Source organism: Microtus oregoni, unplaced genomic scaffold (assembly GCF_018167655.1).
Source record: "Microtus oregoni isolate MIOR12 unplaced genomic scaffold, Mior012 000019F_ref0000042, whole genome shotgun sequence".
NCBI classification, from domain to species: domain Eukaryota; kingdom Metazoa; phylum Chordata; class Mammalia; order Rodentia; family Cricetidae; genus Microtus; species Microtus oregoni.
Window position 1 is genome coordinate 40,412,377 of NW_024543078.1, and position 25,047 is coordinate 40,437,423.

The 25,047-nt window shown below is 50.0% G+C and overlaps 1 protein-coding gene across 2 annotated transcripts; it reads right to left on the reverse strand.

The window, feature by feature from the left end:
• Positions 1-2,096: 2,096 nt before the first annotated feature.
• Positions 2,097-22,285, reverse strand: LOC121459606 (probable tRNA (uracil-O(2)-)-methyltransferase). Of its 2 annotated transcripts, none has more exons than XM_041669495.1 (11): positions 21,789-22,285; positions 19,619-19,733; positions 18,265-18,484; positions 16,641-16,709; positions 15,508-15,615; positions 14,758-14,829; positions 10,878-10,984; positions 8,935-9,118; positions 7,608-8,037; positions 5,553-5,669; positions 2,097-2,766 (listed from the first exon to the last, which is right to left on the reverse strand). In XM_041669495.1, the coding sequence occupies exons 1-11, from the start codon at positions 22,282-22,284 to the stop codon at positions 2,537-2,539; spliced, it is 2,148 nt and encodes a 715-aa protein (XP_041525429.1). In that variant the 5' UTR covers position 22,285; the 3' UTR covers positions 2,097-2,536. The 2 variants fall into 2 exon arrangements, with proteins under 2 accessions (XP_041525429.1, XP_041525430.1); XM_041669496.1 differs by having other exon boundaries at positions 18,265-18,455; positions 21,789-21,923.
• Between the last annotated feature and the right edge of the window lie 2,762 nt (positions 22,286-25,047).

The window sequence follows — 25,047 nt, forward strand, 5'->3', positions numbered from 1 at the left end:
TCAGGCTGACTCCTTGACTGGTTGCCATTTGGGCTATGATGTGGAAGCATCATCCCAGTGAACAGTCAGCTGCCCTCTGAAGGGAGAGCCTTAGGGGGCTGAACCAGTAGGCAGGCCCCACCCAACCAGGCTAGCAGCTTCTCCATTTGGAGCTCCAACTGTTTCACTCATCCAAAAACTGGCTTGAGCTCTGCAGACGTGGGCCCATTGGAGCCTCCCTGTTGGAGAGGCCAAGAGCCAAGCCTACAGCCCTCTCCCGCCCTGGCCTCTCTACTCACTCAGCAGAAGTGCACACTCAGCACTCTGGCAAAACTGCTGTGTCCCTGCCCCTACTTGAGGGAGTAGAAGGGACTGGCCAGGTCACATGAGGACCCTGTGCCCTGGCAGAGCCCAGGATCAAAGGCAAGCTGGGTCAGTGGGCACCGAGTAGTGTGGGGTCCTAGTCACAGTGTGTGCTCTGAGCACAAGTCTTGCTTCTGCCTGGGGTGGGGAACTGCCCCGGCTTAGGAGGCTAGCTCATGGGAACAGTTAGAATGTCCTGGGGAACCTTTCTGCTTGAAGCCTGCTCTGAAGCCATCTCAGTGTGAGATGGAGTCCAAAGGAAAGGAGACTGTTGTGTGTGACAGTGCGCTGTCCCCCAAGGTTTGTGTTTGATACTTGGTCACCACAGACAGATCCTCAGGTGCTGGGGAGAGTGTGGAACAGTCTGGACATGGGGTGTAGTTGGCACACAGGGCCATGATCTTTATCCACTGGTGCTCATGAGTTTGACCAGCCTGTTCTGAATGTGGGCAGGACCTCTCACCAGCGACAGGCAACCACTTGTGTTATGTGGCACAGATCCTTTCCCAGTCTAGCCTCTGCTGAGACCTCAGTCCTAGGCCATCACTTGGCTGCAGCCAGGAGGGACCTGAGCACGAAGGCCCACCAAAGCTGTGCCTGTCTATTGTACTGTCCTAAGCCCCAGGTCCTTACTGTGTTCTCAAACACAGCAGCCCTCCCTTCCAACGCTCAGCTCTCATCTTTGACCACTCTGAAGACTCAGAAGCTAAACGTCTTTAATGGACGCAAGTTGGCCACACTCCAGACAAACCCTGTATTTATGCACACATGTGCTTGCACGGCATTAGCCTGGGATGCACGCTCATCAGCCATCGCTGCATCCTGACTTTGGGCATTTCTTCATCTCTGAGCTCACTTGCACCTCTGGTCCTATCACTGACCTGGTAGAATATTGGTTTAACAGAAAGCCCAATGCAGCAGGGCTATCCAGAGACAGGCACAGTCCTCCTCCTCCGTGCACACGTCCCTAACCCTGCTCACATTCTTCCCATGCAGGGGCTTCTGGAAGCTGTCCTCACTAAACAGTCATGGGAGTGAGCCCACAGCTCATTCTGAATGAGCTTCTGCAGTCTTCTCCCAGAAGCCAGGCTTCACCATGGGATTTTGAGAACTAGAAAAAGTGGAAACATAAGACGCTGTCCCACATCTCAGTCTTGCTGCCTTAACATGGAGCCCAGGAAAATCTCAGGGAGGCCAAGCTCCCTGCCCATGGAAGCCTGGCCACTACATACTAGAGGACCAAGGTTAAATCTTCAGGCACCTGCAGGGTCAGGTGGGAGAAGGCCCTGCAGATTCTGGGCCCCTATGGACCTGAGAGAAAAGGCAATTACAGGCAAGGCCAATGAGAACAGAGGCTATCCCCCCTCCCCCAACTCTGAGCAAATCCTGGTCACTGAGGACACACAGCCCAGCCCATCCAAGACAGAGGTGGTGAGATTGCCTGGGTGCAGATCACTACCACTGCTCTGGAGTTGTGATTGATAAACTGGCAAAGAAAGGTGGGAGCAAACTCTGTGGGCTCTCATCAGCTGGGACCAAGACCCTATGGTGGCCGCCCTGCTCCAGGATGCTGCAGGGCCCTCAGCTCTGAGAATAAACAACTTCATTCCCTTGGCTCAGATGACACCAGGACACTTCTATATCAAGTTTCAGACACTCAGCAGAGATGCAGTGAGTACCACTTTTTGTGTAAGACCAAAAATAAATTTAAATGGAAATAATTTTTTTCTGAAAGGAAAAACTGTAAAACACTTCTGGGGATAGGGTGCCAAAGAGAAGGGTAAGGATGAGGCAGTGTTCATCTGAGTTATGCCTTGGAACAAGGGTGGCAGGGTGTGACTCTGGAAGCTGTTCTCTAGGACTCTGAGAATGGCCTCACAGAAAAGTCTTGTGCCTCTGCTTGTAGGAGCCTGTGACCACCCTGCAGCAAGCTCCCAGGCAGAGGAAACCTGGGCACACAGTCCTGAGAATGAGAAGGTCATGTATGCAGAAGGTGACACGGTGGCTCTGGCATCTGAGCAGTCTGAGAAGGGCTGAGCAGGCTCTGCAGCCTGGAGATGTGTGCCAGTGACTGACGGTGGCTATGCACAGACAGTCACACCAAAGTCAGTTCACCCCAACAGGGTGTCATCAGGACAGGGAGACAGGTAGGAGACCCACAGAGCCACCAGCTGGAGACCACTGAGGAAGTGACTCAGGGAGCCTGCTTCTGCTTCTTTGAGGTTTGGGACGGGCGCAGCTCTTCAGGCCCATGGGCAAAGGGGCAAAGGGCGGCAGGCAGCACGCAGCCATCAGGATGGTGAGTGAAGAACCAGCAGATGCGCGTCTTGAACACCTCTGCAGGCAGACTCCGCTTGGCTTCTGGAGGCTTCTCCCTCTGCAGCTCTCGCCGCCAGTCACGGATGTGAACTTGCCCATTCAGAACTGAGTTTAGAATAGAAAGCCTGAACGTCATTAGTGTATAGAAACTGAGAAGAACCACCTTGTGGGGGGTCTTGACAGAGGGGTGCAGGGTCAAGGTAAGGACCTCTAGTCATGAGTCCTGCTGGGCAGGATCTGGTGCAAGGGGCACATTAGTCAGGAAATGGCCAGGGTGGCCACTGCCCTGCCACTTCATTTTCAGGAGCCAACAGCTCCATGTGAAACTTGGCCAAAGCAACCAAACCTTCTGGCTTCCCCAGGGCTGTAAAACTACCTGCAGCCAGCATGGCGGGAGGAGGAAAAGTGGCTCATTGAGGGAGCCTGGCTCAGTGACCTCCAGAACTGAGCTGAGTGTGTGTGTGTGAACACAGCTTCCTGTCGGCTCTGGGTCCCCTGTGGTATGGCTCCAGTGAGGCTGGCTGCTATCATCAGCATCCTGGGAATAAATATTTCCCTTGGAAACCTGAGTAATGAGTCCTGAGAGGACCTTATGGTACCTAGAATACAGGGAGGGTTTCATCTTCAGGGATGGCTTGAAACCCCCAGAGTCAAGTGACATCACATGCAACCACCTTCCTTGGGCTGAGGTTGGTCTTCCCTGGACTAAAGTCCAGGTTAAGGTCACTTCAGGACACTCAGAGACGTTTCCCAGAGCAGATCTCCCCAGTGCAGCACAGGACACAACTCGAATCACTGTGGGCCCAGAACTCTCTGAACTGTGCTCAGGGGAGCCTCAAAGGCATCTTCCAGAAGGAGGAGGACATCTGACTGCAAGTGGCCACGAGTCCCTGTCCCTGTCAGAAGTTTTGACATGTTTAAGCAATCTGAGGCCAAGCCACAGTGGACATGAAGCCTGCCCTCAATGCTGGTTTAGGACTTCTCTGTGGACACAGTGGCCAGCAGGAAAACCTCCCCAAATGGCTATGAGCCAGTAGCATGCCTAGCTACACTTCTGGTTGCTCTTTGCAAGGTTATGTGATAAGACCATCTTAAGTATAAAGACCAAAAGGGAGCACTAATCACACAAGGAGTCCAACATCTAGTATGCAGGGCATTACCAGTGTGCCCAGTTTACACAGGATGCCAGGCAGCGCTCCCCGCTGGCCCCACAGCCACCACTCTGGGAAAGATGGTGTCAGGTGCCAAAGGGCCAGCCTTCCAGGGCACATGCCAGTCATTCAAGTCAGACCACCAACAGCTCTCCTCTGGGAAATGTGCTACTAATTTGAACTGGAATTACGGGAACAACTCTGCTGTCTTCCCCCTCATTCCTGCCTCCTGCTGGGGGCTTGTGGGACTGCAGAGAAACAGAATTCTCTACTCATCAGCTGCTGGACAACAGCAGCCTCTGGCTAGAACATGCTGGGACCCAGGGAACAGGAAGAGCACTGAGGGTGTGCCCTGTCTTCAGGAGCATCAGTGCCAGGGGCTCGCCTGGCCTGGACTGCCACCAACTCATCGGAGCCTTGGCTAAGTCCTCTAGATGAGGAGGCTGCTTCACCAGCTGACAGGAAGAGACAGCCATGCAAGTCCTGGAAGGGGTGGAGCCGAGGCGGAGTCAATACTGACATGGCATGGACATGCAGTGTTCACGCGAGCTGACCTAAGCCATCTATCTGAAAGCTGCTTCCTCAGGAGCTCACACTCCTCCAGATGACCCAGAGTCACATCAGCTTCAAACCAAACGCCACGCAGAGATAAGCCCCAGCTTCAGCACATACTTTCTGCATGACTGCAAAGAGAATGCTCACACGGCAATGATCTCTAAGACTTTTACTCAGAAGTGATTCCAAAACTAATTGTCCCCCGAAGTGAACTCACAGAGAAGCGGTTAATCCCATAGACACATATTTACACTGGACAGGAGCGATGGTCCTTCATGAAACCAAAGAAAACATGGAAAACAGGGAGGCCCCTGAGGCTGTAGGATTTTAACTGATTCAAGTTTTGTAAATAAGCACAGATTTCAGGCACTGGGCAGCTCATCTGGACATGTGTGTGTGGGGCTCTTGGTTTCAGCAACACCTCCAGGGGGCTATGTCAGGGAGACACACACTCCATGAAGCACAAGTGGCCTGCAGGAAGGTCCTGCAGCTTTTCCTGACTTGTGCTAGTTCTACACACTCGTGACCTCATGGCACTGTCTACACCTTGGGTCTCTGGGCAGACACTGCCATACTCCACTCCCCATCCTCAGACTCAACACTCCCGCAGGGCAGGGATGCAGCCATGACCCGTGGAGAATGGACCCCTTTCTCTCTGGAGCTATGGAATCCGGTGTTGGAGCAGAGCTTCAGTCTACTAGGAGGGTGACTCAAGGGTCCCGGTAAGGTGGAGGCATTAAGCAGAGTCTAGGAGATGGTTCATGTCCCCAACCTGCCTGAAGGGCTCTACAGTTTCGCGTGCTTCTTACTGCAGGAAACAGGTAAACAAATGTTCTTGTACTGACACAAGATGCAGCCAGCAAGCTCTGCACTGGCCTACCAGTCCTGTATGAGGAATAGGCATTACAGAAGCAATGGAGGGCATATCCTAGACAGGACAACCTGAGTCGAGGTTGGAGTGTACCTAGAGAGAATGATGGCCATGGCTCACCCTAAGATACAAGCTGGTGATGGGCTGAGTGGGCACAGGGCCGCCATATTGTCCACTTGGTTCTTATGAACATCTAGGTAGCACCTAAGTATCACAGCCATTGGGGACAAAAAGCAGAGTTCTACAGAATGCACAGAGAGGAACTGCTGGGGACAAGCAGGATGGACAGTGTATGGTGACCTCATAGATTTTACCTTCAAACACCTGATGGTTATTCCTGAGCAGGGTCTGTAGGCCTCCACACTCCCGCTTCAGCTGCTGCAGGGTCTCTGGGCTCAGTTCTGCAGCCACTTCTGCCAGGGAAAGGCTCCCTGTGGAAAAGCAGGTGTCCGCACACACCACAGATTACAAACTGTAACCAGCACAGACTGTCAGGTCCCAAAGCCAAACCCAATCCTACAGCTTCAAGTCCCGTGTGTGCTGCAGCTGCAGGGTCCTGTGTGTACAGTTTAATGACTCCACATCCTATAACCACAGGACACAGGGCAGAGGTCACCCCAGCCACAGTGACACAGTGTGCCAGCACGCAGAACCACTTGCTTCCACTGGGCAGGCTGAGCATCAAATAAGTCTACCAACACCTGACAGAGTGGCCCAACCCCCACATTCCTGGTACCATACAAACAAGACACAGCCCAGAGTTGAGGAGGCAGCGCCAACAGGCAAGCCTTTAGCTGTGTCTCCTGGCCAAGCTGTCATCAGAGCGTTCAGGGCACTGTCCACGCTGGTAGGCACACAGGGGGCTGGAGTGAGAAGTGTGACACAGGACCACAGGTATCACAGTGAGGTCTCTCCCACTCACAACAGTGTGACACAGGACCGCAGGTATCACTGTGAGGTCTCTCCCACTCACAACAGTGGGACACAGGACCACAAGTATCACAGTGAGGTCTCTCCCACTCACAATGCTGCTCAAAACCCTGCATACACCTGAAAACACTCTCATCAGATACCCTGTGACAAGGAAGTCTACTCTGCCTAAGGTGACAATGGGTCACCTCCCCACACTGCAGCTCATCTGGGTCTCACAGCAGAGCTGGAGGCTAAAATCAGACCCAAGGGCCTCCTTCCCAGTGTCCAGAATGGCTTACTGAGCGAGACGCCCAGGCCTCCACCAGGCAGAGCGGGGAGAGGCTGACTGTGGGCTCAGAGGCCTGAGACCATTCCCTTCTCACAGAGATGCTTCTCACCCAAGGGCACCTGAGAGCCTCCAACAAGTCTAGGCCTCCGGACACCCATCAACAAAGGTATGGTACCCTAGTGCTCCACCTGATAGCAGGAAGGATGAGATCTAGGCCCCAGAGCCGTCTCTAGACCTAGGTCTGAAGAGGGTCCAGCTAGCTCAGGGCTCCCATGCCAGGCACCGTCTAACAGTCCCCCAATTCCCAGCACGTCTCACTTAAACCAGGACTCCTGCTGCACAGCGCACTCAGGAACCTCCACATCCATAGCACCATTCCAGCACTGCCCTGAGTTCTTCCAACCTTCTGGGGAAACGTTTCTGCAAGGACCCCATCATAGCATCTACACAGTGATGCTAGCCCCAAACCACAGACTGTTGGGTCTTCAAGTTACATGGCACCTGAGTCAAGGCCACTCTGGACAGTGGCCCAGAGGGCCTCCCAGGATTGGTTAGTTCTGAAGGAGAACATACAAGAAGGTCCTGCCATATCACATATGGAAGTGACTTGGAAGAAACCTGGACCCAAGAGGCTCAGATGAGGATGTGGCATGGGGGATGAGAGTGGAGCCATTCTGCTCTAGGCTATGCCAGGGGCCACTTGCTCCTGTGCAGGGTGAGAACTAGGCAACATTCACAGCTTCAGATGCAACCCTGATTCTAGTCAGCAGATGGCCCCCTACCACCCTCTAGTGGTCACAGGTGGAAGCAAGGGGTGCAGCTGAAAGCTTTGACAACCTCAATTTTAAATGTAAGAACAACCCTACTTTCCCTGTTTCTAATATGCAGGTTCCAGCCAATGAGCAATCAGATGCAACTGTCTCTTCCATGGCAACAGTTTTATATTTAGGGTCTGCACTGAATGAAAGTATTGAATTTGCATTCAAGGGAATGGGGCTTTTGACACTTGGCATCATCATTTCTAAGGCTAGAACACCAGCAGCTCTGGCCTCCACCTTCCTTTCCTAAACTATGGACAGCTGTTCACTCTCATCCTCGGGGTATACTGAGCTATAGAGACCCACGGCCCATGCTGGCTAGAGAGTCTGCCCGGGGCGTTAGGGCCTACCTCCTTCATTCCAGGTCTTCAGACTCCCGTCCTCAGAGCTCCCCGTGGTTAAGTTCTTTCCATCTAACAACAAATTTGCCACTTGTAAAACCACTTGGTCAATAAAGTCTCGAGGGAGGGCAGCGCAATTCCTCACACGCTCGGCCTTTTCTCTGGGGCAGAACCCAGGCATCCAGAGCCCTGTGGCTGGGGCTACTCCTCCCTCGGCAGCCAAGGCGTCAGGCATGCACTCGGCCCCAGCATCGCAGGTCCTGTGGCTGTCTTGGGGACCAGCATCGTGGGCAGCTGTCTGGGGTGCAGAAGGCATATGTCCTTCATCAGGCGGGCACTGGGAGTGACCCTGTCTGCTGTGGAGGTACCGAGTCCTCTGCTCATCCATCCAGACCTCTGAAGAAGGCAGGTATGTTCTGGATTTTCCAATGAGGCAGACCTGTGTTTGAAGAGATATCGTATTGCAACATTCTTCACGGAGCATGCTTGTGCTAAATAACAATTTAGAGCAAAGTTTTAGAAATCAGTTATAAGAAGACAGAAATCCTATTTCAGCCTTTTGGTTGTACTTGGGATAGATTCCAAGGCCTTGCACATGTGGGAAACATTGCCCTCTGAGGTCTACCCTAAGCCCTGAATTCCATTTTTTAACAGATACCAACAGACAAGATTTATAAATAAAAAAGCCAACAATAAAACCTAGTGAGGAATGTGGGTGCAGATCTGTGGAAGGAGTAAGTTAGCTAAATGCTTCACTCAGACCGTCTTTATTAGACCTGCCTTTCCCCAGGAGTGACACAATTCACCTCTGAAAGTTCCTGGGGAATCTGTGTAAGAATGAGGCTGTATATTAACCTGCCAGCATGACACCCGAAACAATGCAGGTACCCAAAGCATCTAAGGAACTTCCTCCACACTTTCCCCTGGTCATTAACTCCAGAGTTAGAGTGCACAGCAAAAGGGGCCAACGGAATTCCATTAGGGTCACTCAGTCCTGCCATGTACTCTGGGTTTGGAGCAACGGAGCATCTGATGTGTTTGGTCCTCACCAGCTGTGTGGCTGTCTAGCACTGACTGGGCACCTCCCATACTACCCAACGGTAACACTGGGTCAGAAACCGCATGAGCTTCCTTGGTTTTCATGATGAGCAGTGGAATGGCAGGTGCCAAACAAAGATCTCTGACACCCCAGACTGAACCTTCTCCAACCCAGAGGAGCAAGACTTGCTGGCATGACGGCACTTGGGAAAAAGGTGCAGGCCTGAAGATGGGAGGAAACGCTGGAAGAGCCCCAAGCAGAACACACTCCCCAGCCCCGCCCTGCCCTGGCACATACCCGCTTGGTAGAAGGAATCCTGAGGCAGTCTTCCTGCATGTGGAAGCCACAGGAAAGTCCCACCTCCAGCACGAAGTCCAGGTACTCACGGTACTGTGTCTTCCTGCTCTGCCGCCGGTGGTATCGCCCCACAAAGTCAAAGAAACAGCAGGGCAGGACGAAGAAACGGCAGGTGTAGGAAGACCTAGAGGAGGAAGAGACCCAGGAAATCCTTAGGAGGCCAGCACAGACCAAGAAGACCCAAGGAACCCGGAACAGATTCAGGAAGACCTGAGGAGCCCAGCACAGACTCAGGAAGACCTGAGGAACCCAGAACACACCCAGGAAGACTCGAAGAGCCCAGCACAGACCCAGGAAGACCCAAGGAACCCAGCACAGACCAAGGAAGACCCTAGAAACCCAATGCAGACCAAGGAAGACCCTAGAAACCCAGCACAGAAATTCAGGAAGATCCAAGGAGCCCTGCACAGAGACCTAGGAAGATCCAAGGAAACCTGCATGGAGACCCAGGAAGATCTGAGGAACCCTGCATAAAGACCCAGGAAAATTCGAGGAACCCTGCATAGAGACCCAGGAAGATCTGAGGAACCCAGCACAGAGACCCAGGAAGACCTGAAGAACCCAGCACAGAGACCCGGGAAGACCTGAGGAACCCAGCAGAGACCCAGGAAGACCAGAGGAACCCAGCAGAGACCCAGGAAGACCTGAGGAACCCAGCACAGAGACCCAGGAAGACCTGAGGAACCCAGCAGAGACCCAGGAAGACCAGAGGAACCCAGCAGAGACCCAGGAAGACCTGAGGAACCCAGCACAGAGACCCAGGAAGACCAGAGGAACCCAGCAGAGACCCAGGAAGATCTGAGGAACCCAGCACAGAGACCCAGATAAGTAGGAACATCACAGCATGCACAAGCAGCAGAAGGTCAAGTACCTAAGCTGCTCCTGGTATTCTGACATCTAAAGTAATGGGTCTTTCTTATCTACTTTTTTAAGGCCAACAGGTCTCATGTGGCCCAGATGCAAATGCACTCAAATGCACTATTTAATCCTAACTTTTGTCTCCACCTTCAATGTACTGGGGTTACAGGCATAGTCACCACACCGAATCGTTTCCCACAGATCTCTAAAACCCATGCAGCACATTGTATCTTTCAACAAAACAGAAACTGAATTAATAAAAAATAATTTTCCTGTGTAGTTACTCTGGCCCACTGTGGCATCAGCTTTCTAGAGCTGGAACTTCAGGTAGCAATCAGAAAATAAGGGAGGACAGCAGATGGGTGGTGGCAGCGCACGCCTTTAACCCCAGCCCTCGGGAGGCAGAGACAGGTGGATCTCTTTGAGTGCAAGGCCAGCCTGGTCTACAGAGTGAATTCCAGGACAGGCTTTAAAGCTACAGAGAAATCCTATCTTGAAAAAGAAAAAAAAAATGTGGATTTCAAGACAGGGCAGCAAAGGTAAGTTTCAGACTTGACCTGGAGTGGAGTTAGGAGCACAAACAGCTCAGAGTCCTGGTGGGGAGAGGCCCTGATGGAAGACTAAGAGAGGTGGGGCTGAAGGCACTGGCAGTGTTTCAGACTCTACAAAGTGTTGTCTAAGTGTGCAGCGGATCTGTCTAAGGAAGTCAAACCCTCTAAAACCAGCATACTTTCCAAAAAAGGTGCACACCTATGAACATGAGACAGAAATCTGTAAGATGACATAACTGGGATCAATGTTGGCTGACAGAACACGAGAGGAAACACGTGTGTGGCTTAGGATTTCTAGTAGCCACAGTTTCAAAAGAAAAGCAGGTAGATTTAAATTTACTCAATATATCTACGCTACCGTCATTTCAATGCTCTAAGTTACCCTGTCAGATGCCGCACTGCCACAGTGACTAGGGGCCGCTACCGTGGGCATCAGTGCACAGGAAGAAACAACCACCTGCTTTTCCTACTCACCTGGCTGCAATGACAGGGATCCAGGGAGTGAGCTCATCAGAATGGTTACCAATCAGCCAATCAACACCAGGGAACAGGGTCTTGTCACTCGGGATGATGGAACCTTCCTTAAGAATGTCACAGGAGAGGAAGCAGTCAGTATGTCTGCCAGAAGCTCTGCCATGACTCACAGTCCACCTACACTGATCCTCCTAGGCCTCCACGGTGCGCAGCTTACTATGAGGAGGAGGTGACTGTCCTGCCCATAGTTGGTCTCCAAGGACACAAATCCCTGGCAACTTTTGGGGTCCCCCAAAAGAGCACTTTTCTGGGTGATGACTAAAACTTGTTTCCTGCATAAACACAGAAAGCAACCAACAGAGAGACAGCTGACGACTGGTCCCCTCTGAGAAGAGGACATGAAGTCTGCTCAGTTCTGGGCTATTCTGTCACTATGGTCAGTGAACTCTCAGCAGTGACATCTCACCCACCTGCCTTCTGAGTTTCTGCACGTCACCCTTCCTGGAGGTCAGAAGCCAGCCTCGAATTACTGAGTGACATCTCAGAGAACTGACTGGTAAACAGAGAGGAAGGAGGTCCATCACAACTTGAGATGGTGCAGGATGGAACCCAGGGGTTGGAGTAGCACTCTAACCATGCCTGCCTCTCCAGCACTGCTCTACACCAGTCCTCACAGTAGGACTGTTAGCTCCCTATGGCAGGCCTCACAGTAGAAGCATTACAACTGTAGTGCTGTTTACACAGATGCTGAGACACTGAATGTACAATTGGCCAATTGCCAAGTGCATCGCCACAAAGGAAAACAAGCCTTTAGCAACATTTATTATCATTGCACTCACTCTACATGTAAACCTTCCCGCTTGTCTCTTCATGAATCAAGAGCTATTTATACTTTGGGTTGCCATTACCAGGCTACACTGCCCTGGAAACAGCCAGACTTACTTCACAAAAGTCTTCTCAATATAGCAAATTGAAACCATCTTGTTTGATGCACAAACTTAAGACAATCTGAGATCATCATGGCAACATATTAACAAGGAATTCTAAACACACTTGCACTGAACAGGGTTAGAAAGAAGCTTAAGGGGCTGGAGAGATGGCTCAGTGGTTAAGAGCACTGACTGCTCTTCCAGAGGTCCTGAGTTCAATTCCCAGCAACCACATGGTGGCTCACAGCCATCTATAATGAGACCTGGCGCCCCCTTCTGGCTTGTGGGCACACACCGAAGGAATGCTGTACACATAATAAATAAATAAATATTTTTTTTTTAAAAAAAGAAAGAAGCTTAAGTCAAGATGGATGGGATTTCTAGGCAGAGCTACTACCACAGACACCATACAAATGCAGCTAGAAACAAACTCACTGGGAAATACACCAGCAGTACACAGCTCAGGCAGAAAGTGCAACCGACTTCCACTGAAATACTCAACACTAGAACCAGCAATGTTGGCACTGGGACTAGAAGGGGTTCCTGAGTCAAGGGCTGGGGACCCCTAATAAACAGCTCAAACTTCTATACATTTCCTAAAAGCTCCTCACACCAACCAGCCTCTCCTTCAGTTAGGACTTACTAGTGGGACAGTTTGAAGTTCATTCCAAGCAGAGGGTTAAGACCCGACTGAGGACACAGGGATGCTGACTCTGCTACATCACTCCTGTGGATTATCAGTCTCACACATAATTCAGAGTCTTAGGCACCAACCATGAGGATCTATGAACTGCACATCCACCTGGAGGGCTCCCTATGCACCTGCCAGCTGACCAACAGTCCTCAAATTCGAGACGCTAAAAGCATCTTTCTTTTTGGACATAAGGTCTCACATTTAGCACTAGCTGGCCAAGAATTCACTCTGTAGACTACTGAAGAATATTAATTTAAGATGTGTTACATTTGTTTAGGCTGAGGAACATCTATTTAATGATGCAAAGATGTGTTGTATTCTTTCATGTTGCATTTGTTTAACTGTGAATCTGTGCTATTTTACCTGCTTAAAACACCTGATTGGTCTAATAAAGAACTGAATGGCAGTTCGAGACCAGCCTGGTCTACAGAGCTAGTTTCAGGACAGGCTCCAAAGCCACAGAGAAACCCTGTCTCGAAAATCAAAAAAAAAAAAAGAAAAAAAAAAGAGCTGAATGGCCAATAGCTAGGAGAAGGGATAGTCGGGGCTGGCAGGTAAAGAGAATAAACAGGAGAAATCAGAGGAGGATGGAGGAGTGAAAAGATCAAGGGACGAGAAAAGAAGGGGCCAGTTACACAACCAACGGGGGGGGGGGGGGGAGAGAAAGAGAGAGAGAGAGAGATATGTAGGATAAAGATAAAAGCTCGGAGGCAAAAGGTAGATGGATTAATTCAAGTTAAAAAAAAAATTGACTAGAAATAAGCCAAGCTAAGGCCAGGCAGTCATAAGAATAAGCTGCTGTGTGATTTACTTGGAGGCTGGGTGGTGGGCCCACTAAGAGACAAGGAGCAAAGAGCCAAAAGAGTAAAACAACCAACAACAGTAGGTAGACCAGGCTGGTATAGAACTCAGAGTTTGCCTGTCTCTGCCTTCCAAGAGCTGAGCTTAAAGGCATATGTCACCATGCCCAGTTCTAAAAACATTTCTCAAATTTCTTTCCTATTTTTAAGGTCAGGGCTCATGCAAGGTTAGCTTGAAGTCATTATATAGCTGATCCTCCTGCCTCTATTTCCCAAGTGTTGGAATTACAAAAGTTCACCTCAGATACTGAAGATACTATAGCGGAAATAAACACACTGTTCAAAGAAAACAGCAAATCCAACATATTCTCATCACAAAACATCCAGAAAATCTGGAACACCATAAAAAGACGAAACCTAAGAATAGGGGTAGAAGAAGAAGAATTACAGTTCAAAGGCCCAGAAAATATATTCAACAAAATTATAGAAGAAAACTTTCCCAACCTAAAGAAGGATATTCCTATGAAGGTACAAGAAGCATACAGAACACTGAATAGACTGGATCAAAAAAACAAAACAGAACAAAACAAAAAACCTTCCCCTTGCCATATAATAATCAAAACACAAAATTTCCTATAACATAAACCAACAAGCAATTAAGAATCCCTGGGAAAGCAACCATGAATACAGAAGGAAGAATGAGTTGAGGGACTGGCAGTGAGCTCCTTGCCCCTCAAGCCTTTGTCATATCATCTCAACTTGAAAAAGAGGTATGATGAATGAAAATGCAACAGTCTCTAAAGTTGTACCTTTTGCTGCAGATGAACAGTATTAGCTGTGGGCAGTGACTGGGCAGCAGTGGCTGTCACTGTGGCAGCTGTGGGCAGATGGGCACAGTGGCAGCTGTGGACACACGGGTACAGTGGCAGCTGTAGGCAGTGTCTGGGGCAGTGGGGGCACATGGGTACAGTGGTGGCACTGATGAATACTTGGTGCTCATCATGTTGAAATGGTTAATTGTGACTGCCAACTTGATGGGGTGTAGAGTCACTAGGAAACACACTTCTGAGTATATGAGGTTATTTCCAGAGAGGTTTAACTGAGACAAGACCAGTGGGGCTACTGCATGTTATCACTCAGAGCGGGTGTCTGAACAGGTTCCTGCAGCAGGCCTTGGGGGGGGGGGACATCTCCCCACTGTAGACAGCATGGAGCATCTCCTATGCACACACATGAACAGCATAGCTCAGGGAAGAAGGTCTCCAGCAAGGTCACTGTAACCAGAGGCTGGGCAGAGCTCAAAGTGTCCCTTGACTCTCCTTCCTATGTCAGAGCACTCACACTAAAGTGAACTCCTACGGTGACTGAATCCAGAGGTGCCCCTGCCAACAGCTGACTCTAGGAGACAAGTCTTGCTAGAGCTACAGATTTGTGGGGGGTAGCGGGGAGAGCAGTACCTCCAATTGAGTTTGGGGTCCATACATGTCCCAGATCTTCCTTCTTCGGACATCAATCCCTCTGCCTGGATGCTGAAATAAGTAGTTTTGAAATCATGGGTTAGGTTCGGGCAACTACAGTAAGCAGGCACAAAAAAACAAGTCTGCAGGCACTGCCCTGCCACATGGGAAAGGCAGGACATGACGGGCACAGTTCTCAACTCCTGGCAACACTACACATCTAAATGGCTAGTGAGAACTCACACCCTGCCAATGATCACCACAGATCTTCAAATGGGACCACAGTAGCCTATGTCCCAAGGCAGTGCCCAGGGAACACGCAGGGGAAGGCAAGCTTGTGATCAGTCCCATCAAGATCTCTGCACCCTGCTGCAACCTTATTGATTCCCCCACTTGGGTAGAGGGCCACAGAACCTTTCTGTCACCACGGAAACCCAGCTTCCAGGTCTTCACAGGGACACCACTGCAAAGGACTCCTTTATAAACACCCCAGAAAGCTCAAGCTTGAAGCTGTGGGCACCACTCTGAGCCAGGCTGACTCGAGTCCAGGCAAGAAGTGTTGTTGGAACTGGGTGGCTGCACACTCTGGAGTCAGGGATGGCGCTTCTCTGTGAGTCTGAGGCTAGCCTGGACGACACAGCAAGCACTAGGCTACTGAAACCTTGCCTCAAAAAATTAAAAACAAGAAACATGGGTCCCCTTTGCCCAACCTATAGGACCCTTAAGACAAGACAACAGAGCCATGCTCACCCCCTCACTGCTCAAGATGTGAACCAGGAGGCCATTTCCGCACCCTAAGTCCACGAAGGACTGCTTAGTGGTGACTCCCCTCTCGGTTCTCTCGTCTTCCCATAGGATCTGAGGAAAGAGACAAAAGTAAAGACAACCCACATGTTGACTCATGCTGTTCCAGAACAAACCTAACAGAAAAAGGCACACACGTGCCATCTTGGGAAGATGAGGCAGGAGGACTGTAAGCTCAAGGCTTGCCTGGGAAACCTGGTGGGATCCTGTCTCAAGATTTTAGAAAGAGAGTTGTGACGAATGGCTCAGTAATAGAGCACTTGCCTGCCATGTGTGAGGCCCTGGGTTCCAGTCCGAGTATTATAAAGAAAAAGAAAGACTCAAACACTAATGCCACGGGGGGGGGGGGGGGCGGGGAGGATGGAGAAACTTCTCCCAAGGCCCAGGGCTCCCAGACGGGTGACACGAATGTGCAGAACAGATGGGGACTTTGGCCCGAGGACACGGGGTCACCCAGCCCCACTCTTCTCCTCTGATGCTACATTCATTCAGGGCCGGGGTATAGCTCAGAGGTAACCATGTTAGAGTGAGCCCAGCACACAAGGTCCTGGGTTTGATCCCAGCACCATAAAAATGGCATCCACATCCAGTGGTCATCTCCAGGCACAAGCATGCCAAGACGATTCAGGGTTTCTTTACCTTCTGCATGCCTTATCAACCAAAAGAACCTTATTCCCTAAACTAAGAGAACTACAAGTTAAAGGGAAACTGGGAAGCTCTAGTTTAAATGCTTTATAGATAAGAAAATCAGGAGTACTGAGTTAAAGAAGTGTCCAATTGAGCTGGCTAACCAGCAAGTTAAGGACAGACTAGAAGAGAGAGGCCCAGGCTGCAGCTAGGTGGCACTAGATTGTCAGTGCCTCCACAGTGACAACTGTGTCTCACTGATTCCTGCCCATCTGCCCTCTTACGCCCCAATTCCTGATACACATTCGCTCTGTGCTCATGCAGGACGTGAAGTCACTTCACAGCAGAGCGAACCACAAGCCTGACTTGGTGACTGGTCCACCCCAGCTAGCAGCATCTGCCAGAAGCAAGGTTCAGACACTCCATGAGTGAACACTGCCAAGTGCTCTTACCAGCAGGTATGTAGCGATGGCCACGTCTTCATAGACAAACTTTTCAGGATCTGTTACTTCAGGCCAAACCTAAAATGTTTTCAGGGAATATGTAAATAGCTGTGAAACTGCCTTGAACAACTTAAAGTATTTCCTAACAGCCTAAGTCAAACCAACTACAACTAAGAGAGCTTCATACAAGAACACAAGTACTACACTGCGTGTATGGAACAGAAAGTGCCCCACACAAAGAGATCCAAAGCATCAACAATATAGTTTAAGATGTCCAATACAGAAAAAAGTCAGTTTATCCGGATAAAGATAATTCTAATGAAATGAAGGAGGAGGGCAGGGCTAGGAAGGAAGCTCAGTCGGTAAAGAACTTGCTTCACATGAAGATAAGGATTCAGATCGTCAACACCCACATGAAAAGCCATGTATGGCCATGGGTCACTGGAAATAGGAGGACCACTGGGGCTTGCTGACTGCCGGCCTAGCTCCAAGTTCAGTGGAAAACCCCAGTGATGAGCACGTCACATGACATTCTCCTCGGACTGCACGTGTACGCACAGGTGTATCCACCCTCACACATACACATGTGAGCACACACACAGACACAGACGGACTCAGGAGACTAGGCCAAGTGCTCAGGGCCAGGCTCTGCTGACAGGCAGGACAATAACGCACCTTGAGAGTCAGCCATGTACAGAACTTATGGGGCCAGTGAGTGACATAAGGGACAAACCTTATTTTAGATTGTCCTGGGAACAATCTAAAAGCTGAAAAACAGGAGTACCTTCTTAAAGGTATGGAGAGTCCACAGAAGACCCCCGGGCCAGGGTCTCCAGGAGAAGGGAGCCCAGCTGCGTACAGACAGACTGAACCATATCTCTATAATGAGTCACTGTGGCTCAAGCCTGTGGTTTTGGTAACTTTGCCCTATAAGTACAAGGACTAGCTCAAGGCCGTGTTGTCAGGAAGCATGCTACTTTTTTTTTTTTTTTTTTTTTTTTTGGAGCACTTGCTTTAGTAACACCGGTAAGTAAATGGGGCCAGAGCTACTGAGACAGCTCTGCGGTTAGAGAGCTTTCTGCTTTTGCAAAGAACCCAAGTCAGGCAGCTCACCACCACTGCATGGACTCCAGGGGATCTAACACCCTGTTACGTCTGTGGGCAACTGCAGGCCTGTGCACATATCCCCACACAGACAGACACACATATAAATTATTTAAAATTTTAACTAGTCAGGTCCACATGGTGGCACATGCTTGTAACCTTGGCACTTGGGAGGATAAGACAGGAAGACCATGAGTTTCAGGCTAACATGGGCTACAGGGTAACCCTAATTCAAAAAACAAAAATTAAATTTAAACAAAATGTAAATGTTATAATATAGTAACTAACACAATGTTTAATATTTTTTGATTAAAATTTCCCTTTTGAGTTCCTGAAAAATATAAAAAAGTTTACTCCTGAGTTTAAAAATGTATCGGAACACCCACTTGGTTTACATTGCCTGCACCCACAGTGGGTTTTCAGTGTGGTGCCTGAACTCGATAGGATGCCCTCAGGGAAGAGTCTCCTGGGCAGGCACTGGCTGTGTCACCTGTTAAATGGCGGACCTCGGACACTCCCGGAGCATTACCTTTACCATGTCTCTGTACTTCTCTTTGAGCTCCTGGTACAGCCTGCTGTAGCGCAGGACAGACACCAGGGAAAGGGTGCTTTTAAATTCACTCTTCCTGTTCTCCACGGCCCACCTGGCCAGCTTGGACAGCAGTTCTTCTCTAAGCCAGGCAGGTTTGGGATAGACAACGCCATCTGAATGCCACCTCTCTGGACAGAAAATTAAAACAGATATGAACCTTCAAAAATAAGAGAAATACCAGTAAGAAGAGCTGGCTTCAATTCTTATTCTTAAGTTATATGTTTATTCCCCAGAAGACAGCAGGAACTAAAACATCTTTTTTCTCACACTCTGTGTGTGTGTGTGCGGTTGTGATCAAACCCAGGGCCTGTCAAGGCACACAACAGGCACTGTTACACCACTGAGTGACAAGTCTACACTGTGTAACAAGCAGGGCTCTAAACTATGACAGGATCAAACTCTACAAACAGCAGCATGATGATGGGATTAGAGTTCCTATGAATTTGGCCTAGATTTGAAAGGTCTTCCAAAGGCTCCTGCATTGAAGGCTTGGTCCCCAGTTCATCCAAGTTTATAGGTGTGGCCGCTGGAAGTGGCTGGACCACGAGAGAACCAACCTCATCAACAGGCTGACTCATCGATGAACACAGCGTATGGGCCATTGGGAGTGGTAGGAGCTTTAGAGGGTGAGCTTCTGTTGGAGGAAGTAGGGAGGGGGAGGTGCACTCCTGAAGGGCAGAATTTGTCTATGGCTCCCTCTTGCTGTCAGCTTCCTGGCTGCCCCGAGTAAGAGGCTTGACTAAAGCACACGCTCCTAGCTTTTCACTACAGGCCCAAAAATCAAAGAGAGACCACAAACTAAAACCTCTGAGACCTTGTAAAAACTACTACATACATACATGTATATATGTGTGTATGTGTCTGTGTATGTGCACACACGCATGTGTGTCTGTGTGTGCTTGCTCAGATTCTCTCCTTCCATCATGTGTGTTCTGGAGATCACTCAGGTTGTAAGATCTGAAGCAAGCACCTTTGTGAATGGAGTCATCTCCCTGCCCTTGAAACTCCCTGAAGGTGATTCCCTTTGGTATTTTGCCACAACAACAGAAAGTTGACTAGCAAGAGCATCCTAACTCGCTGCTGCAGACCATGAAGGCCACGTGGAACATAGAGACATAGTAACCACCAACTCAGGACCAGCACCAGGAACCGGCAGAGTGGTGACTGTAGTGTACATCTGAGACCATCCCACCAACACAAGACCTTGGCTCTTCTGCACCCCCAGAACCTTCCAGCTGCCCAGGGATAGGACATCACACAGCAGTGCAACAGAGTGGCATCCGACTCTTACCATTCTCCTTCACTGTGATGGAGCTGGAGCTGATACACATTGCTCATCTTAACCTCCAAATTCCCCTCACCATCTTCTTCCAAGGGTAAAAAGGTGACACTCCCATTGGTGACATCTGAGGGAAAAGACAAAGCCAACAGGTCACCGCCACAGTTCTAAACTCTGTCCCTGGTGGAGACCCTCGGCTGTAGATGAAGAACCTGGACTGCTATTCAGGCCCAACGGCCTTGTACCTCATCAACTGGTAACCTTAGATGGCTCTCTACATTAAGATTAAGATTTTTTTTTTTGACAAGGTCTCACCATGTAGCCATAGCCACGGCTGGTCTAAAACTCAGAGATCTGCCACCTGGGTACTGGAGCTAAAGGCACGAGCCATCACATCCAATGATTTGTTTGTTTTTTAAGATAGAGGTGCATGTAGTACAGACTGGCCTCAAACTTGCTATGTAGCTGAGCCTGGCTTTGAACTGATCTTTGTGCCTCCACCTCCCAGTGTTGGAATGACAGGCTTATGTGCCAGGTCCATATTGAAAAGTATGTATCATGCACCACCAACTGTTTTAAGCACCCTATAGTGAGTAATTTCACTAATCTATTAGTATCCGATTTTGCAAATGAAGAAACTGAGGCACAGAGTCCTACAGCTAAGTTTAAAGCCATGCCATGGGGGCTCATATATGGAGGTGAATACTGTGATGAGTCTCCTGCAGAAGCCTGAGGAGAAAGCAATCCTCATATTAGCACTGCTAATGGAGAGATGGTGCCTCTCCAAAAGAAAGGAAGGGGAATTCTATCTAGCTTCCCTCTTCCAAGCAGCCAGCACGCTTCCCTTCTGGACAGGCCCCATTTAAAGCTTGCACAGCTCAGTAAAGATAGTTGGGAGATGGAAAAGAATTAATGTGCTGACAATAATGACAACAGAACTACACTCCACCAGAGGTTCCAAGGCACTGAACACAGCACTTGAGATGTCTTGGGAAGGCAGAGAGGCAGTCAATAGTATGTAGGAAGCAGCATTCACCTACAGTGACGACAGCCCAAGAGACCCACAGGGGTCCCCAAAGATGTCCATACCCTAAAGCTCATCACTCAGGAGTATGTGGTATTATGTAAAGGAGGAACTTTGTAGACCTTATAAAGGAAAGTACTCTGGGCTATTGAGTGGCCAAACTCATTCCCATCAGCACCAACTGGTGGTGTACTTTCTACAGGTGGATGCAGGGTAGGACATCAGGGAGATCCATTCAGAGCATCAAAGGGCCAGGCACTGCTGCAGGCATAAAGATGCAGGGGCCACGACAAAAGAATCAAAGAGGCCTCTAGGAGCAAAACACTGACCCCAATTCTACAACCCTAAACACTGGATCCTGACAGCCCAGAGGCCCAGTCTTTCCCAGAGACTTCTGGGAAGAGCCCAGTCAGCCAGTTTTCGGATTTGGGCCTTGCAAGAGTCCAGTACCTGGAAATCAGCAGAGCCCACCAGGATTCTGATCCCCCACCCCCCACCCCTGTCTTTGAGCAAGTGTCAGTTTGTTCCACCAGCCATTACATTTGCAGCAATCTGCTACTACAGAGTGGCAACTGGGAAGTCAACACATTGTGGGGGTTAAATTCAAGGCAGGGATCTCTGAAATCTCAAGGCTAGGATTACTCAAAGTTCATGTCTGAAGTACAACCACTACTGATGACCAACAGGCTGCCATCCACCCGGGCTCAATACTCAAGAATATGTGGTCTCAATAGGCTCTGTCACAAGTCACCTCTCGGGGCAGATTCCCGCTCAGCTACCTCTACAGATGCTAAAGTATCCTCCAACATCCAGCCCATCCTTCACCTCTCCCGGAAGCCTTCCAGACCTCCAGCATCTGTTCAACAATCCCATCCTCTACTGAGGACACTTCCCATGTATCTCTCAAAGCCACTCAACGTCCACGACCTCCACACGTTGCAAAGAGACAGGCCCTACAACTACGTTAGAGACCTGTGAATACATGCATCTCAGACCGCACACATTGGCACATGTCTTTAAACCAAGCACCTGGGAGGCAGAGGCAGGTAGGTCTCTCTTTTTGCCTGGTCTACAAAGCAAATTCCAGGCCATATATGACCCTGTCTCAAAAAGCAAACGCTTTTCAATCTATTCGCGCTCTTCCCAGTACGCTCCCACCTTGCACCACCAGTTCTTTCTTCGGTGCTGTAAGCGGGCAGCGAGGACTCGCTTTCGGGATGACAGTTCTGAGAACCAGGTCGAGCTTCTGAGGGGCTTCAGGCTGAGAACCCATCGCGGGCCCAGAGATGAAGGCCAACATTTCCGGATTGTCGTGGACAAGGCTTTGGGAGACTCGGTCCCACAGAGAGTCCAGGTCAGCCGCGGAGACGTCGCCTTCGCTGCCCCTAGGTCCTAAGCCTGGCTCTCCCTCGGGAGAAGCTTGTCCGGGTTCGCCCGCGTCACGCTCCTCCAGCCCGGGTTCCTGTCCCCGACACGGTCCTTTCTCTGTCTGGGCGCGGGGCAGGGAAGCGCTCCTGCGGGCCTCGGTGCGGGCGCCGCACAGGCGCTTATTGGCCACCTGTGGCCTCTCCAGCCACACGGCCACGGCGACCCAGAAGCCCGTGGGTAGCAGAGCATCGGGGTCAGACAACCGCACTCTGCCCAGCTCAGCCATGTCTCCGCGCACGGCGCGCTGCGATGACGTAACCCGGCAGCGCGCTGACGTCTCGGAGCTAGAAGCGGAAGTCGGCTCTCTGTTTTGTACAGTGGGCGGTACCCTCCGGTGAGGCGCCCTCACAGAGCAGTGACGAGGGCGGAGCGGAGCGTGGAACGCCAAGTGGACCGCGTCTCCCGGGAGCCTGCTCGGCTGAAAGCGCAGGCACTGGACCTCTTCTCTTGTTCTCTGACTTGCTTTCCTGCGTGGGGATAAGAGTTTCCTAAGAGCAGTGTATCCATTTTATGCCCCTAAAATGAAATTTGGCCCCATAGGTTCTACCTCTTGCAGGGCAAAGCTGGTAACACCGAGAGAAGTATGGGGGAGGCGTCGTTACTTTAGCAAATCAAACATAACCGGTGCTCCCAGCAGAAAGCCACACGACATGGAGAATTCTACAAGGTTGGTTGACTAGAAATAATTTCGTGATTGTTGAGAGTTGGAATGCAGGTACCTACAGTGGTTATCTGGCTCTTTCATAGCCGTGGATTGCCTGACCCAAAATTCCTATGACTAAAAGGAAAACCTCTGAAATATATTAACTTGGTAGAACATTAACTTCTGCCAACCCAAAGCTTAAGCTGTCATCCAAAAACATAAGAAACCTACAGCAGAGACGTCCCTGTTTCGCTATAACTTGGCTACCCAACCAAGTATTTGTTGTACAAACCGATGTAAAGGCTAAGAGTGTCATCAGCCATTTGCATAGGCACATTGTTCTAACCCACTACCTGATGGTACCCGCAAGTGTACTTTAAAAATACTTTGTGAAGCCGGGCGATGGTGGCACACGCCTTTAATCCCAGCACTCAGGAGGCAGAGGCAGGCGGATCTCTGTGAGTTCGAGACCAGCCTGGTCTACAGAGCTACTTCCAGGACAGGCTCCAAAGTCACAGAGAAACCCTGTCTCGAAAAAACCAAAAAAAAAAAAAAAATACTTTGTGAAATTTGTTACTATTTGTCATGAAACTCATCACAGACTATGCTATCTCTAATTCCCTTTAAGGTGAGAGCTGTGTTTTTCTTTCAGCACATTCCAACAGCACACCTTTCCTCTGTGGTCCAGTGAGCCAAGTTCTCACCCCTCAGCCTCACCCCTCAGCCTCACCTCCCAACCTGCTGGCAACACCCGAGTGGACGAAAGTTTCACCTCGTTGCTGCTTCTGGGTTTCACTGTGACCCTCAGGCTGCTCCATGGACACTTTGAAGCAGCCACACAATTACAGTTGCCTGCTGCCACTGGAACAGATTGCAGCTCCTGAAGGTAACAATGGAGCAGCAGCAATGACGGCAGTCCCGGAGCTGCAGGAGTGACAGAGAGGAGCTGTGGGAGAAGCAGAGGGTGGCAGGAGCTGGCAGTGGGTGGCAGCGGAGAACTGACGATGGTAGCAGCTGCCACATCAATGAGGACAGTATGAGAAACAGCGAAACACGGCACTGGCAGCAGCCACGAAGGTTGTCATAGCAAGAGAAGCCGCTGAAAAGTCAGAGGGCAGCCAGGGCCCAAACCAGAACATCGGGAATAAAGAGAGGGTACAGAGAGGATGGACGGCTGTAAAGCAGCTCTAGGCTGCTTGAAGAATTTCAGAGAGCCAAGGGTCTCAGACACCCTCCACCCTGGAGCTGTCACACTAGCGCTGTGAAAGGCTGTGGAATTCTCACACTCTAGACGTGTATTTAAGAGCTATGACTCAGGGTCCCTCCTACACAAATGAACACTAGAGGGCACCACTGTTTGCTTTTCATGCAGCATGGTACTAGAAACTCACTGTTAACATAAGCTACAAAACCCGTCAAACCCAGACAGCCCTTGAAGAACTTTCCTTTTGCTTCGTCAAGATTTCTGTACAGTTAGTGAAAAGAGCCTCGGCCTACTGAATGGTAATACCAATCTATTCAAGGTCTTTAGCTGTGCTGCAGCGGCCAAAGATCAACAGTGACCAATGGTAGCTGCAGATGTGGGCAGGACTGAGGATACAGAGCTAAGCCAACTGTCCCAGAGATGCTGCCAGCTGGCAGAGGAGGCTGGCCAACAAGTCAGTATCCGTTGAACCTGAAAAGGTGTGTGTGTCTGTGTGTGTGTGTGTGTGTGTGTAGGGGGGTGCAGAAACAGAGAAAAGTTAGTGACTCAGTGTGGCTCCTTTAGCCTCAAAAGTGCTGAGAGAGAAAACTCAGTGACAAGTGACTTAAAAGAAATGATCTGTGCCTCTTCCCAAAAGCCAGACTCCAGAATACCCGGCTGTCCAAATAAAGGGGCCAGAAACCAACAAAATGCTTCCCCAGGTCACTGCGGCTTTCACAGTGGGGAACACAATCTCATGCATATATCTGTCTGTGTTGCCAAAATTAAAGGGCAAGGTTTCCTGGGGGAATGAGTATATACGGGGGGAGGGGAGCGTCGCTGGCTTGGGGTTTCTGGTATAAAGCTGGCTATCATTCCTCATTTTAGTTGCTATTAGACTATAAAGTGGTTTGTTGTTGTGTTTGGGGGTTTTGTTTCTCTGTTTTTGAGGCAAGGTCTTTCTGTTACCAAAGTTTCCTGGACCCTAGTAGCTGTAACAGGCCATGTTACCAGGGCCTGGATGTCCTACCATCTCTACCAAAACAAGTTAAAGAGACCCAAATTGGTGGATGCTCAAATCAGGGCTTGGGGAAATGGGGCTGAGACTTTATAAGATATGCCTCACAGTAAAACAAAGTGTGGTGCCAGGGGCAAGAGCCATG

Excerpts from the sequence above, each read along its gene's own strand:
- LOC121459606 (XM_041669495.1), bottom strand. The coding sequence starts at position 22,284 with ATGGCTGAGCTGGGCAGAGTGCGGTTGTCTGACCCCGATGCTCTGCTA. Across the intron at positions 18,485-19,618 it reads CATCACAGTGAAGGAGAATG|GTTCATATCTGTTTTAATTT; the intron begins GTAAGAGTCGGA and ends TTATTTTTGAAG. Across the intron at positions 16,710-18,264 it reads AGTACAGAGACATGGTAAAG|GTTTGGCCTGAAGTAACAGA; the intron begins GTAATGCTCCGG and ends AAAACATTTTAG.